Source organism: Myxocyprinus asiaticus, chromosome 38, assembly GCF_019703515.2.
Source record: "Myxocyprinus asiaticus isolate MX2 ecotype Aquarium Trade chromosome 38, UBuf_Myxa_2, whole genome shotgun sequence".
Lineage (NCBI taxonomy): Eukaryota > Metazoa > Chordata > Actinopteri > Cypriniformes > Catostomidae > Myxocyprinus > Myxocyprinus asiaticus.
Genome location: NC_059381.1, coordinates 32,231,908 through 32,246,984, shown reverse-complemented (window position 1 = coordinate 32,246,984; position 15,077 = coordinate 32,231,908). Strand labels below are relative to the sequence as shown.

The window sequence follows — 15,077 nt, the reverse complement described above, 5'->3', positions numbered from 1 at the left end:
TGAAAAGTAGCTCGTTTAAAACACATCAAATGTCTTTTGCATGATTTTTCCCCCATTAATACAATTCAACATTTACAATTATAACACCCAGAAAGTTACATCATTTGGATGTTCCTTGGTGGGAAATAAAAAATGTACATTGCAGTGTTAACTGTACTCTCAATCATTCAATCCTGTTACCAAAGTTATTTAAGAACAATGATCAAATGTCTCTCTTTAATTTATGGGAAATGCATTTATCAATAACAACAAACAAACATTTGGTCCCCAACTAGCAAGCACCTACCTAGCTTAATTTAGGCTAAATCTGTAACCCTGTTGCCCAGTCTGGCATTTTTTTTTTTTTTTATTTCATGAATTTTATTTGAAGGTTTAGCATATTCTTTTCACTTTTAACTACATTTGTAAGAGTTTCAAGCCCTATTTTTTAACCCATTTCATGGAACGCACCATGTTAATTCTGCACTAACCATTGATCACACAGCGCCACCACACACTCGTCTGCAGAGCGAGACAACACATGCTTCTCTGGCTCCATGTAGATCAGAGCTTCACCCTAAGGAGACCACAACAAACTGGGGTTAGACACATTTACAATCTTAAACAGACTGCCGTACAAAGCCAAAACACATCAACTACTCCAACACTGAAACTGAACTGACTGTTCAGCCAAATATGGTCTCACTCAGTTTTCTCTGAATCCGAGTATATTTGAGTCAAACTCATCAGTCACAGGGCAGATCATAGTCTAAGAGATCTGAAAAAAAAAAAAAAAAAAATCCACCAACTTTTTCCACCATCATCTTCTGAATGGGTTTCTTCACATCCTGAACCTTCTGCCCCTTGAAATCCTCAACCAACATGATCTAGCAAAAACAAAATCAAAACAAATCTTGATCAGATGTGCATATCTAGTTAATAGTAAACGGTCATTTACACTGCAAGTCTTAATTCACAGCTTCAATCTTTTGACCATATCAGTATCCATATTTGTAACATTTTTATTTTTTTGACTGCGTTTACAATAATTACACTCTCTTTTCATGTTTGAAATGTCTCCTCGCTGCCAATGTGTACTTGATCTTTCACAACTGCTCGATATCTCGTATCTCCACAGGAACGTTGTTATACATGCACAGATTTAAATGAAAATTCTGTTTCAGTGGATTTTAATGTCTTAAATACGAGTAGAATCGGATACGAATGTTTAGTCGCAGGTCAGATGTCCAGATATGTACGAATTTTGAGATCGTAACTACATTCGGTAAGGACAACAGTCACGTAATTGACGCAGATAGTCTGCGATCAGTTGTGTAATGTACTGTACATAGTCCTTAGGGTGACAAACTTTAGTCTCGTAGTGTTCGTTTGGCTTAAAATGAGCATATTTCATTAAGTGTCCCAAATGCAATCCGCTTTAGAGCAATATAAGGAGATATAATGGTGAATTTGAGGAACGTTGGTGTTCAGATGGTCTCACCCCTTCGTAAAAGCCCTTGAGGTAGACCTTCTCCTTGGCCTCGGCCAGTTTCTCTCTGTCGTTCTGGCTTTGGATCTTAAGCTCGTCACAAACCCGAGGAGCTGACAGGTTCCCATATTCTGGAATTTCAATGATGGGCACCTGGAACAAAACAGAACCACCTTAGATGTACAGCATCTGAGAGATGACTTAAAAGACCCAATGAAATGGCTTGATGGGTGCAGTTTTATTTCCAATTAAAACACAAAGTTGGGGCAGAACTTATCAAAGGTCCCTGGCCGATAGCCTTTTGTAACTTTTGTTATTTTTGTCGACTAAAACTACATGCCATTTTAGTCAAATTAGTCAAATTGAATAAGATACTGTATATGACATGACAAAATATTGACTAAATTTAAAAGACATTTTCATCAGAAGATAAAAATTATGATAAAAAAAAAAAAAAATGAACGCTGCTCAAATAAACATTTTTATATTATTGATTCGTTAAAGAAGTGTTTGAGTTCAGAAAAGCTTCTTACCGGCTCAAAGGGCAGCACCATATAATCTTGAATTCCATACTTCTCTCTTAAAGCCTAAAACAACACATTTCCCAGACTAGATTAAGACTTTTTGTATAAGGTACCTTCATCCTCTGATATACAGTTATCTCTCTGGAAATCTAGTTCGCTGATGAAAAAAAATACAAACAAAATTGAATCCACAAGAAAAAAAATGAACTGCCGTAAAATAAATACAACACCTGTTTTTTTTTTATGTCCCTGAGAGCAGCGATATCGTCAGGCGCGTCTGATGGCACGCTGGTGACAACTCCAGTGCCTGTAATGACAAATTAGATTTCAGCAATCTTACATAATGAGTTAATGCACTTGAAACAGCACATTTCTCAGAGAACAACGTTCCAACACATGCACTTCAGGATCGTGGGAACTCCGCTGAGGCGAGCAACAACGATCGATATTAACATTTCTGACATTCAATTTGGTGAAGGCACTTTTCACTGTGAAAACGGGAGCCCAAGGCAAAAGAAACAGAGTAATTCACATTGCCGAATCACATCCAGTGACGAGCAGTTCAGTAATGTGGCCCCCGCTGCCTGAGTGGAACATCTATTAACATGAGTCATTTCCATATTCCATTTCAAACGCCGCTTTCACTTTGGCCATTACAAACGTAGAAACTGTCCCGTGGGCCCGTTAAGAGATGCGTCTTGTCTATGCAGGGTAATGTGATGAGATGATATTATAGGGCAGTGTCAGGTACCTTTGTCTTCTTTAATGGTGAGCATTGGCAGGGCGTAGATGGTTTTGTATGATGTGAGGGGGGCGTTCAACGCACAGCCGAGGATGTCCTGGAATGGTGAGAGAGAGAGAGAGAGAAACAAAAACGTCTTATTTTACTTATATTGTTTCTCATTTTTATTTTGGATTTCATATTTTTTATCCGCAGAGCTTTAACGAGAATATTTATGAGTATTAACTTATGATTAATTAACTTCTTAAACTCTGCTGCATACAGTGCATCCAGAAAGTATTCACAGCGCTTCACTTTTTCCACAGTTTATGTTATGTTACAGCCTTATTCCAAAATGGATTAAATTCATTATTTTCCTCAAAATTCTACAAACAATACCCCATAATGACAACGTGAAAGAAGTTTCTTTGAAATCTTTGAAAATTTATTAAAAATAAAAAACAAAAAAAAACAAAAAAAAAATCACATGTACATAAGTATTCACAGCCTTTGCTCAATACTTTGTTGAAGCACCTTTGGCACCAATTACAGCCTCAAGTCTTTTTGAGTATGATGCTACAAGCTTGGCACACATATTTTTGGGCAGTTTCTCCCATTCTTCTTTGTAGGACCTCTCAAGCTCCATCAGGTTGGATGGGGAGCGTCAGTGCACAACCATTTTCAGATCTCTCCAGAGATGTTCAATCGGGTTCAAGTCTGGGCTCTGGCTGGGCCACTCAAGGACATTCACAGAGTTGTCCCGGAGCCACTCCTTTGTTATCTTGGCTGTGTGCTTAGGGTCGTTGTCCTGTTGGAAGATGAACCTTCGCCCCAGTCTGAGGTCCAGAGTGCTCTGGAGCAGGTTTTCATCAAGGATGTCTCTGTACATTGCTGCATTCATCTTTCCCTCGATCCTGACTAGTCTCCCAGTTCCTGCCGCTGAAAAACATCCCCACAGCATGATGCTGCCACCACTATGCTTCACTGTAGGGATGGTATTGGCCAGGTGATGAGCGGTGCCTGGTTTCCTCCAGACATGACGCTTGCTATTCAGGCCAAAGAGTTCAAACTTTGTTTCTCATGGCCTGAGAGTCCTTCAGGTGCCTTTTGGCAAACTCCAGGCAGGCTGTCATGTGCCTTTTACTGAGGAGTGGCTTCCGTCTGGCCACTCTACCATACAGGCCTGATTGGTGGAATGCTGCAGAGATGGTTGTTCTTCTGGAAGGTTCTCCTCTCTCCACAGAGAAAAGCTGGATCTCTGTCAGAGTGACCATTGGGTTCTTGGTCACCTCCCTGACTAAGGCCCTTCTCCCACGATCACTCAGTTTGGCCAGGCGGTCAGCTCTAGGAAGAGTCCTGGTGGTTCCAAACTTATTCCATTTACGGATGATGGAGGCCACTGTGCTCATTGGGAACTTCAATGCTGCAGAATTTTTCTGTACCCTTCCCCAGATCTGTGCCTCGATACAATCCTGTCTCGGAGGTCTACAGACAATTCCTTGGACTTCATGGCTTGGTTTGTGCTCTGACATGCACTGTTAACTGTGGGACCTTATATAGACAGGTGTGTGCCTTTCCAAATCATGTCTAATCAACTGAATTTACCACAGGTGGACTCCAATCAAGTTGTAGAAACATCTCAAGGATGATCAGTGGAAACAGGATGCACCTGAGCTCAATTTTGAGTGTCATGGCAAAGGCTGTGAAAACTTATGTACATGTGATTTTATTCGTTTTTTATTTTTAATACATTTGCAAATATTTCAAACAAACTTCTTTCATGTTGTCATTATGGGGTATTGCTTGTAGAATTTTGAGGAAAATAATGAATTTAATCCATTTTGGAATAAGGCTGTAACATAACAAAATGTGGAAAAAGTGAAGTGCTGTGAATACTTTCCGGATGCACTGTATTTTGGCTTCCGCCTGCAATTTTTCATACGCAAATTTGAAACTTTACCTTGCACACAAACATTGGACTAATTGCAAAATATCTAATTTTACACAAATACCCCCAAATAATAACAATAATAAAAAAGATTCCAATAAGTCATAAATATACCTTATGTTTAACATCTTAGAAAAACAGATTTTTTTTTATGCATGTTCTTCTATGTCTTTGTAAGCATGTGGTTCAGGCTCTGTTTGCTGCAAAAATACTTATTTCATTCCACTAGATGGCAGCAAGTACTAAGAAAAATAAATCTTCCTCCATCACCTTCCATCACAATATACAGATCTGAAATGCAGGTGGTGCTCTAATGTAGCTGAGCACTCGCCATGTGCTCGTCCATAAGCATTCAGTCTATTTTGTGATCCCACACACATTTCACACTGTTTGTCAAAAATCTCGGCCTCTGAGTGGACTAGATGCTCAATCTGTGTTCTGTTGGAAAGCTGAGATCCTCAGGTTTGTGATGATAATATATAAAATAATTGATATCATTTTATCATTAGACATATAATAATTTAGGACACATAATAATATATAACATATTATTAACATATTTTGCAGATTACTTTTTCTGCTGGACTGCATATTTTGAGACATAAGCAATAAGTGATCGGAGAATACATGATACGTTTGTTTTTGTTGTCTTAGAGAGATCATATTTGACTTTGTGATTCTTTTGATAATCATTTGAACTGTGGTGTTATGACAACAAAATAACAGTCGCATTGCTGAGAACGAGAGCTTTTATTTAATATATTTTATGTAACATAAAATGCAAAGATGATGGCGTTCTGTGAAAGTTTCTGATTCTAAGCTTTTAAATGGCACCACATATGACTATTTACATACCCAGGGACTTTTACATTTAAACATAAACATAACACACTACTGGCCACGGCCACTGGATCTGCCGGTCCACATAGTTTAAAGAGTTTAATACGTATTTTTTCCCCAATAAATGAAAGTGAATAGTGATCGAGGCTAACATAATGTCCAACATGTCCTTTTGTATTACAAATAAAGTTGTTCAGGTTAGTAACAACGTGAAGGTGAGTAAATGATTACAGAATTAGCATTTTTGGGTGAACTATCACTTTGATTTATTGTTTTCTGCACAGGTGCAGTGTGTGTGTGTGTGCGTGTAGGAGAGAAACAAACCTGGCCCATAATCTGCATGATCACAGGAACCACTCCGTTCTCTTTGGTAAAGCCCTGGTAGGACATGTTTCTCGCTGAGCGCTGTGTACTGATGAACAGATCACCGCTGGCCACCTCAAACACAATGTACTTCATATCAGGACGGATCCAGCAGTTTGTCTGACCAAACATGGTTTCAGGTCTCAGAGTTGCAGCCACCAGAAAGACGTTCTTGCCTTTAAGAGTGCTGAAAACATTTAGAAAACCATAAACTTGTGTGATATGCATACATCAACATTATAAACCAGGGTAAGTTGATGCATAACATGTCCATGGACTTTAGGCTTTAGGTTAAAAATGTGTATGATTGTATAAGGTAAAGTATTTTATAATAGGCCATATATTTTGACTGGTCACCACTTTATTTATTTATTTATTTATTTATTTATTTTATCTTTTTAGCTTAATTAGTTCATTTGAAATGGCCTTGCATTGTGACAAAAAAATAAATACAAATAAATATGCATAAATAAAAAATATTCCATGTTGCCTCTTGATGAATATAAATTGAAATGGTCATAAGCTGGTCAGCAAGCTGCATGAAAAATAATAATAATAAAAAAAACTGTTACCTTTGGACCAAAATATGAATTTGTTTGTAAGTGATTTTACCTCAATTTTGTTGGATAAGGTTCAACAATCTTCATTTTGATGAGGGTGTACTCTTGAGGGCCGACTCCCTGTAAAAGAGCGATAATTACTTTAAGGAAAAGTTATTTGTCCTATTTTATGAGAAAAGGGGAATATTAATTAAGAATCATGCCCACCTCTCCCGTCTGTCTATCATGGTCCATACAGGGCTGCCCATCTTTGGGAGAGTAAATGGTATATCTGTAAAATACCAAGAAGAAAAATTATTCTAAAATCTATCATTTTACCATAAAATACATAAAGTGGCATACATAAAATGTATTTGGACACTTAAACCACGTTTAAAAATGTATGAACGTCAGTGCATTAGATCACAAAATAGACAGATTATTAGTGACATTTGCAAACAAATAATGCTAAACCATGTCTCAGAACTAAATTCACTTTTCTGAACCATTTTTCAATTACTTTTAATCAACTGGTGTAAAGTTGATTTTTAGTGGATGTATGAAATCAGTTCCCCTCCAGTTCACACAGTTGTTATAGCAGAATAACCACAGGTGGAGTTCATCACATTAACTATAGAAATGTTCCACTAATGAGTCCAAATGAACAGTGTATACTACTGTTTTTTTATTTATTTATTTTTTGCTTGGACTGACAGGCCGTTATAGGTCTCCACATATTTGCAGACTGGTAGAAGTTTTATTGATATTTGTATCATTAGACAAGACACTTAAAAGTTACAGGAAACTTTTGAAAAGAGAAAGAAACACCCAAGCACTTAAAACATCATGATCTCCTGCACGTCTGTCACGGCTCTGATGTGCAGGACAGTTTTAAGAGATAGTTTACCCAAAAGATGCCATCCAAGATGTGCATGTGTGGGAGGGAGGAGGGCGGGGCCGGGTCATGATGCTGCACACCCAGCCCCTAATCAGGCTAATCAAGCCCTCGAGAGGGATAAAGGCGACCGGTGACAGCAGTGTGACAGAGAGCGTGTTACGGACAGCTGTCTGACACCTGTTTATGTTTGTGTCTTTTTGGTTAAGTTTATTCTTAAACTATTATTTATATTGTCAAGCCGGTTCTGGCCTCCTCCTTTCCATTGAACTTCGTTACATTGGTGCCGTAACCCGGGAAGGAGGAGGGATGAGCCGTAATAGAGTCCTCGCCACTACCATCCACCCCAATGGAGCAGCCACGGCCATCTGCCCAGGGATGGAGGAGCCCAGCCGCCTGAGAGCGGAGGAATGGCCGCCAACCGCGAGAGGAGGAGGGGATCCTGGCCGACCGCCTGGAGCGGGAGGACCACTGCCAGGGGTGGGGGAGACCCCTTCCGTCCACCGAAAACGCGGTGGGGCGTTCCGTCCGCCAGGGGCCGGAGGACTGCCTCCGATCCGCCCGGAGAAGCACGGCTGTCGTCCACTAGACGGTGGAGGAGTGGCCAAGGACCAAGCTACGGTGTATCGGAGAAGCGGCGAGTACGTTTTTTTTTTCTCTCTCTCTCCCGCTGTCGCTCCGTGTTGGCCTTTCCCTCTTGTTTTTTTTGTTGTCCCTCCCCTTGTCACCCTCCCAGGTCTGAAGAGGCGGGGATGACCTGCCCAAATGAACCCCAAATGAAGTGATCCCTTTAAATTAAGTGGTCTATAATTGTTGTAACACAACGGCAAGTAACAAAAAAAAGGAACTGTGATTGGTCATTTACATGTCTCAGATGGCTCCTTCAGATGCAAGTAGGTGATTCTGGGCACGCTCGCGGCTTGAGAAACTAATCAACCTCCACAATATATCGGTCAACCACTACCAAATACACAAAGTTTCTGGCTACGCTACTTATTTTGACGCCATGGTTTGCATGTAGTACCTGTCAGAAGTGTTAAAAATGGGTCAAAGAGTTAATGGGGGAAAAAAATCATTATCATCATCATCTTATTTTTAATTAGCAGACCTGCATCACATGAATTCAGAATTCTCCTATTAAAATGGTTTAATCAAAAGACATACCTCTTGCCAAACTTGATCTTTTTTCTCTCTCTCAGAGTGATGTATTGCCACCTTACAAAGGAGTCATAATAGGGGTTTACATCAGTCGTGATGAAGGAGCGACGCCAATCAACCTACAACATTCATGAAACAAAACTCTAATAATGTCAAATCATTCTAACCAGCATTGGTTATAATAGAAACAGTTCTAGTGAGCTTTCACTTGTACCTTCAGGCCCATTTTCTTCAGGTCTTCAATAGCAAGAGGAGGGAAATAATCCAGCCAATGTTCTGCTTCAGCAAACTTCACGATCTCATCGTCACGCAGCCCCAGAGATCTCATGATGTCCCACTGGAACTTGGAGCTGCCAGCCTTTGCCACTGCTTTACTCTATTAGTTGCATGAGATTCAAGGCAGTAGGAAGAGAGGTGGGAGTTCAAACCTACAACCTTTCAGTTGCATGCCTTGATCTTCACACTCAAGTTTAGCTCATATCTTAAACAGGTGCCCAGAATGTAGCTGTAAAGTGCAGTTGTACCTTCTTGCCCTTTGCCTTGTCCTTGATGATGACCTCATCGGTGGTCTTTGGCTTCTCTTCCTCGTCCTCATATTCCTCAGGGAACTGGGGCGGGTAACCGTACAGCTCCATCTCTCTCTTCAGCTTGTCTGCACATGCCTGTTACACATGGCCACAAAGCATTTGTGGACATTATGGCTATTTTTGGAATGACATACTACCTCACTGCTGCAGTATATCGCAAGTAATAATCATGTATGGATCTGATTGTGCACGACTCATTGTGTGGGAGGAGTTTAAATGACTTACTTTGATGGGCATTCCAGTACAGTGCAGTCCAAATGGAAAAAGACATTGTTTTCCTTTCAGCCGCTGGTAACCCACTGCAAACTGCAACACACAGAAGTTAAAATATAAGATACTGTATGGGTGAATGTCATGAAAACATGTCTGGGTCATATTTTACCCAAATTAAGGGTAAGAAATGTGAAATTATGTTTTGTTTCAAGAATATTAAGCCTATTTAGGAGGACCATTAATATTTTTTGCATTGTGACATTATTCGTGACAATCAAGCACATTTCCCCCCCAAATTCTTATTACTGTAATGTGCTCAGATATTTAATTTTTAATTCATTTTCATTTACTGTGAAATTTATTTTTGACTGTATTATAAGATGGTGCATTTCTGGTTTTTTTTTTTTTTTTTTAAATCAGCATTAGGCAGGAGATAAAAGTAATGCTATTATTGCTTTCCAAATTAATTAATATCACTATGTAACAAAATTTTTGTTCCTGGGTAGTAAGTGTTATTTCCTAATTGCTTATGCCTCAAAAGTACAGAAAATGGCTATTATTCCTCACAAACTTTGCTTTTGTGACCAGGACAGTGATATTTTTGAAAGTGACCTATTTCCAATGAGAAAATGGGCGAATTTATGTCTTTTCGTTCACAAAGTCAGAAAAAAACAACATATGAATCCAAAATCCTTCTTTATCAGTGAGCCGACGAAGACACAGGCTTTGACCTTTGCCTCAGACAGCTTAGGGAAGAAGTCTTGAAGGTACTTGAAGGCTGCCGACTCCTTATCTTGAGCTCTGACAAATTGTTTCATAAGGCCCAATTTGATGTGCAGTGGTGGCATCAGCAACTTCCGGGGGTCCAACAGTGGCTCCCACTTGACGTTGTTCCTCCCCACAGAGAACTCGGTCTGCTGTGGCCAGTCCCGCCTGTGGTAGTGCGCCTTGGTGTCCCTGCTGTCCCAAAGACAAAGATAGCAGGGAAACTTGGAAAAACCGCCTTGGAGACCCATCAGGAATGCCAACATTTTGAAGTCTCCTATGACCTCCCAACTGTACTTATCATACTTCAAGAGGCCCAGCAAGGTCTTGATGCTATTGTAATCCTCTTTGAGGTGCACCGAGTGAGCCAGGCAAAGAGATGGGTACTTGTTACCATTATGGACCAGCACGGCTTTGAATATTACTTTAGTATAAATACATGTTAATTTGGATTCATATGTCGTTTTTTTCTGACTTTGTGAACAAAAAGACACAAATTCACCCGTTTTCTCATTGGAAATAGGTCACTTTCAAAATATCACTGTCCTGGTCACAAAAGCAAAGTTTGTGGGGAATAATAGCTATTTTCTATACTTTTGAGGCATAAGCAATTAGGAAATAACACTTACTACCCAGGAACAAAAAAAAAAAAAAAAATTGTTACACTGTTTATTTAATTGTTGTTTTTTTATTATTATTTTTATTTAAATTACAATGATAAGTATGGGGGGGGGCTGCTTAACTATCATAATAAATGAAAAAATAAATAAAATAAATAAATCTTAAAGATCCCTTTTTAATCATACAGAGCCCCTTAAAGTACAGGGCGGGATTTTTTTTCCTGAAACAGTTCTGCGTTCCCTCGCTATAGTTTGCGTTCCCTCTCAATAAGTTTTGCATTCCCTTGCAATACATTCCGTGTTCCCTCTCAATAAGTATCGCGTTCCCTTGCAATACCTTTTGCTTTGGCGTGCAGAGTTGCTAAAATCAAATTTAAGACTTTTAAGACCTTTTTTAAGACCTGAACAAATAAATTAATACCATATCCCCATACCAAAACAAACCAACACAACCTCAAAGAATAAATCATGTATCACAGACACTTACTTAAACAGGCAGGGGCACACATTCAACATGGCCTTAACATTACTTATCAGAAAAGCAGGGTAGGCTTTATGCAAGTTTAAAATACTCAAGACATGTTGTCCACATACACCGATCAGCCACAACATTAAAACCACCTGTCTAATATTGTGTAGGTCCCCCTCGTGCCGCCAAAACAGCGCCAACCCGCATCTCGGAATAGAATTCAGAGATGATATTCTTCTCACCACAGTTGTACAGAGGGGTTATCTGAGTTACTGTAGACTTTGTCAGTTTGAACCAGTCTGGCCATTCTCTGTTGACCTCTCTCATCAACAAGGCATTTCCGTCAACAGAACTGTAGCTCATTGGATGTTTTTTGTTTTGGCATCATTCTAGAGACTGTTGTTTGTAAAAATCCCAGGAGATCAGCAGTTACAGAAATACACAAACCAGCCCATCTGGCACATTAAAGTTGGTTTATGTACCATTATATAAATAAATACAAATAGGAGGTCGACCAGTATTGTATTTCTCTGATATGACAATGTGTTCAAAGGCAATTAATCTGCCAATAGTTTTTAAAATTGGTAGCCTATATTAAATGTTCTTAGTCTTTCCTTCCTGTGATGGGGAGGGCCAGACAGAGACTACAAGAGTCTAAACTGAATTAAATTCCAGATGCAGTTTATAGTGCAACACATATACCAATAACCAATAAAAAATAAAAAATAAATAAATAAAAGATTTGACTCATAGCGCGGAACTTTAAAGGCTGAAATACACCGGGGACTCTTATTTTGAAATGCATGCACTTCACTGCTTCTAGCTGCTCATTCAAACAGATAAGGGAAATAAAATGTGCACCCCTACAATAATCTACAACGTATTACAATATAAACAATTAAAAGTAAACACTGTCATATTTCATCAACACTACATCATCATCATCATCATCAGTTGATCTTTAGTGATAGCTTGTCATAAATTTCAGATATGGCTTAGTGATTGTGAACAGCTTTGCAACAGCAGGAAACACTCACAAGCCCCCACATGCTTGGAGAAAATACAACAGTCACGTTTTCACTTTGAAGGACGCAGCGCATGCATTTATTTAATTAAACTGTATTCTTTTAAAGTTTAACACATTAGGTCATATCACGATTCCTGTTGTTCCGCCCCCAATTTAAGACCTCTTTAAGTGATAATTAAGACTTTTGTTGTATCATTTAAGATATTTAAGACTTTTTATGACCTTAAATTGTGGAAAACTGAATTTAAGACATTTTAAGACTTTTTAAGGATCTGCGGGAACCCTGAAAACTATTGTTACTACAGTCTACAATATTACTATAGTAAAACCAAGGTTGGCGCCAAAAAAAATACAGTTACTACAGTCACGATTACTAGAGTATTACTATACTAAAAACATGTTTCTGCAAAAAAAAAAAAAAAAAAAAAAACATGGAACTGTCATGGTTACATATGGTAAAACCATGGTTTTACAACAGTAACCATCAGTAAACTATGGTATTTATATAGTAAAACCATAACCACAAAATTATCATTTTTATTACCATAGTTTTTGTTTTCCTGTATTATCACTATGGTTTCACAATGAATATCATGGTTAAAATATATGAAAATAATAGTACATTTATTGCAAGGGAACGCAAAACTACTTCAGAACAAATATTCCTGCCCTGTCCTCTAAGGGCTCCTGTATAAGCATTCTCTTTAAGCCAAGTATTATTATTTTTTTTCCCCTTTTCATTTTGGATTGAAATAGGACCCAGACTTCTTCTTGACAGGTTTCGTGAGATTCATCTGTATTCATTTCCTTTTGAAGAAAAACCTAGAAGGACTCACCTCACACTTAGACAGGCAGAATGTGTGACCAAGATGCAGTCTCCCATTCATGTACGGGTAGGGAAACGTAACAAAGTACTTGTTCTTACTAGACAGACGGAGAATAATAAATAATTAGTCATGAAAATAATCAGAAGCAATCAGGAATAATTCTTCAATACATGAATACAGACTCACTTTGAACTTTCCCCAATGGGGGTTGGAGCATCATTCTCAAAAACTTTCTCCTTCTCCCATTTCTGCCGGACCTCCTCCTCGATCTTTTTCAAAAAGTCAAGCTTTGCTGTTCCCTTACGCTCCTGAGATGACAAATAACACCCGTGGAAAATATTAAACAAGAATAATCAGTCTTTTAAACTAAATTTCCATATAGAAAGACTACAAACAGAGAAGTGCAACACTTGGAAGAATATGAAGACTATCTGTTACACTTTATGACAACTATATGGGCCTTTTGTGATGGGGTAAGTTGTCACAGTGGAACCTTTTATTTCAGCTAAATTTAAACAGTAAAAAAAAATAATAATAATTAATTATGAAACAAAACAATTCATGAAACAGAAAATATTTAAACGCTAGCATACCAAAATATCTATTTTATATCTAAAATATTACTACATTACATTTCATACCAATATTATATTTCATTCTTTACAGACATGTTTAAATTCAAGTATATTTCAATAGTTAGAAATGTGATGACACTTGAATCCACATATATTCATGTACATAAACTAGTAATCTGTTAAGCATTATATTTTTGTTATTTACTAATTAGTTAAACTTATTGAAAAGTGCTACCAGAACATGTGCTGGTTTATTTGCTAAACAATGCCTTAGTACCAGTAATCATACAAGCAATAAAAGAGGACACATCAGCAGCAGTGATTGACAGCTGTCACCTCTCTACTCATGTCACCCTGACACCAATTTACTAAGTGTGTAGTTTGTTAACTGTGTAGATCAGATTTGCTCTGACTCTCTGCTGAGCACCAAGTGAAAAAGAGTAATAAGCCCATTATGACTATGAATGCAGCTATACATTCATGAAGCTAGCAGCTAAAGATAACCCATGCTGCTGCACAACAGCTTTAATGTTTTTTATGATTTGATCTAATGAAACTGGCAGTGCAGTAAAATAAGTGACTTTGCAAAAAATCCAATTAAATTAATGAAGGTCAAATTTACCGTCATCCTGATATAATCGCAACTTTAGCAGGAATTCCTAAAGCGTGGAGAAGATCCACGCACCGCACTCGCCTGACGACACAGTCAAGAAACACCGCCGGAAGACGCGCTGTGCTCTGTGGGTAATGTAGTTTTCTATAAGTAAGTTCATTCGGCAGGCGGAGCTTTGTCCCAAATGACGCACTATACACTATGCACTTCCAATATACACTATGCAGTCAGCCATGTAGAGTATGAATTTTCAAAGGAGATAGTTATGGATAGTTCACCCAAAAATGAAAAATTTCTCATCATTTACTCACCCTCATGCCATTTGTAGGACTTCATTTCTTCTGCTGAACGCAAACAAAGATTTTTAGAAGAATATTTCAGCTCTGTTGGTCCATACAATGCAAGTGAATGGTGATCAGAACTTTGAAACTCCAAAAACCACATAAAGGAAACATAAATGTTATACATATGACTCCAGTGGTTAAATCCATGTTTTCTGAAGTGATATGATAGGTGTGGGTGAGAAACAGATTAACAAAATGTAAGTTCTTTTTTTTACTTTTTTTACACTAAATCTCCACTTTCACATCTGAAAGCCACATGTGGTGCCTGTGTAGTTTCACTTTCACATCTGAAAGTGAAAGTGGAAATTGATAGTAAAAAAGGACTTAAATTTTGTTCCCCTCCCACACCTATCATATCACTTCTGAAGATATTGATTTGACCACTGGAGTATTAGGGATTAAATCAAATCACTTTTATTGTCACACAACCATATACACAAGTGCAATAGTGTGTGAAATTCTTGGGTGCAGTTCCGAGCAACATAGCAGTCATGACAGTGATGTGACATATACCAGTTTACAATAAACTTTAGATTGACACATCACAATTTACATATCTAATATACACATAATTACACACA

At 38.2% G+C, this 15,077-nt stretch overlaps 1 protein-coding gene across 1 annotated transcript in view; it reads right to left on the bottom strand.

Moving 5' to 3' along the window:
- The window catches only part of LOC127429331 (leucine--tRNA ligase, cytoplasmic-like), a 44,738-nt gene extending 30,481 nt beyond the window's left edge, over positions 1-14,257 (bottom strand). The window contains exons 1-16 of the mRNA XM_051678297.1: positions 14,162-14,257; positions 13,151-13,272; positions 12,974-13,061; positions 9,269-9,349; positions 8,981-9,118; positions 8,671-8,832; positions 8,463-8,575; positions 6,632-6,695; positions 6,477-6,544; positions 5,826-6,051; positions 2,744-2,831; positions 2,223-2,299; positions 2,002-2,055; positions 1,481-1,621; positions 789-866; positions 471-556 (exon numbers count right to left, since the gene is read on the bottom strand). Of these exons, the coding sequence (XP_051534257.1) occupies positions 471-556; positions 789-866; positions 1,481-1,621; positions 2,002-2,055; positions 2,223-2,299; positions 2,744-2,831; positions 5,826-6,051; positions 6,477-6,544; positions 6,632-6,695; positions 8,463-8,575; positions 8,671-8,832; positions 8,981-9,118; positions 9,269-9,349; positions 12,974-13,061; positions 13,151-13,272; positions 14,162-14,167 (1,592 nt within the window). The 5' untranslated portion in view covers positions 14,168-14,257. The remainder of the gene's footprint in view (positions 1-470; positions 557-788; positions 867-1,480; positions 1,622-2,001; positions 2,056-2,222; positions 2,300-2,743; positions 2,832-5,825; positions 6,052-6,476; positions 6,545-6,631; positions 6,696-8,462; positions 8,576-8,670; positions 8,833-8,980; positions 9,119-9,268; positions 9,350-12,973; positions 13,062-13,150; positions 13,273-14,161) is intronic.
- Positions 14,258-15,077: the final 820 nt, after the last annotated feature.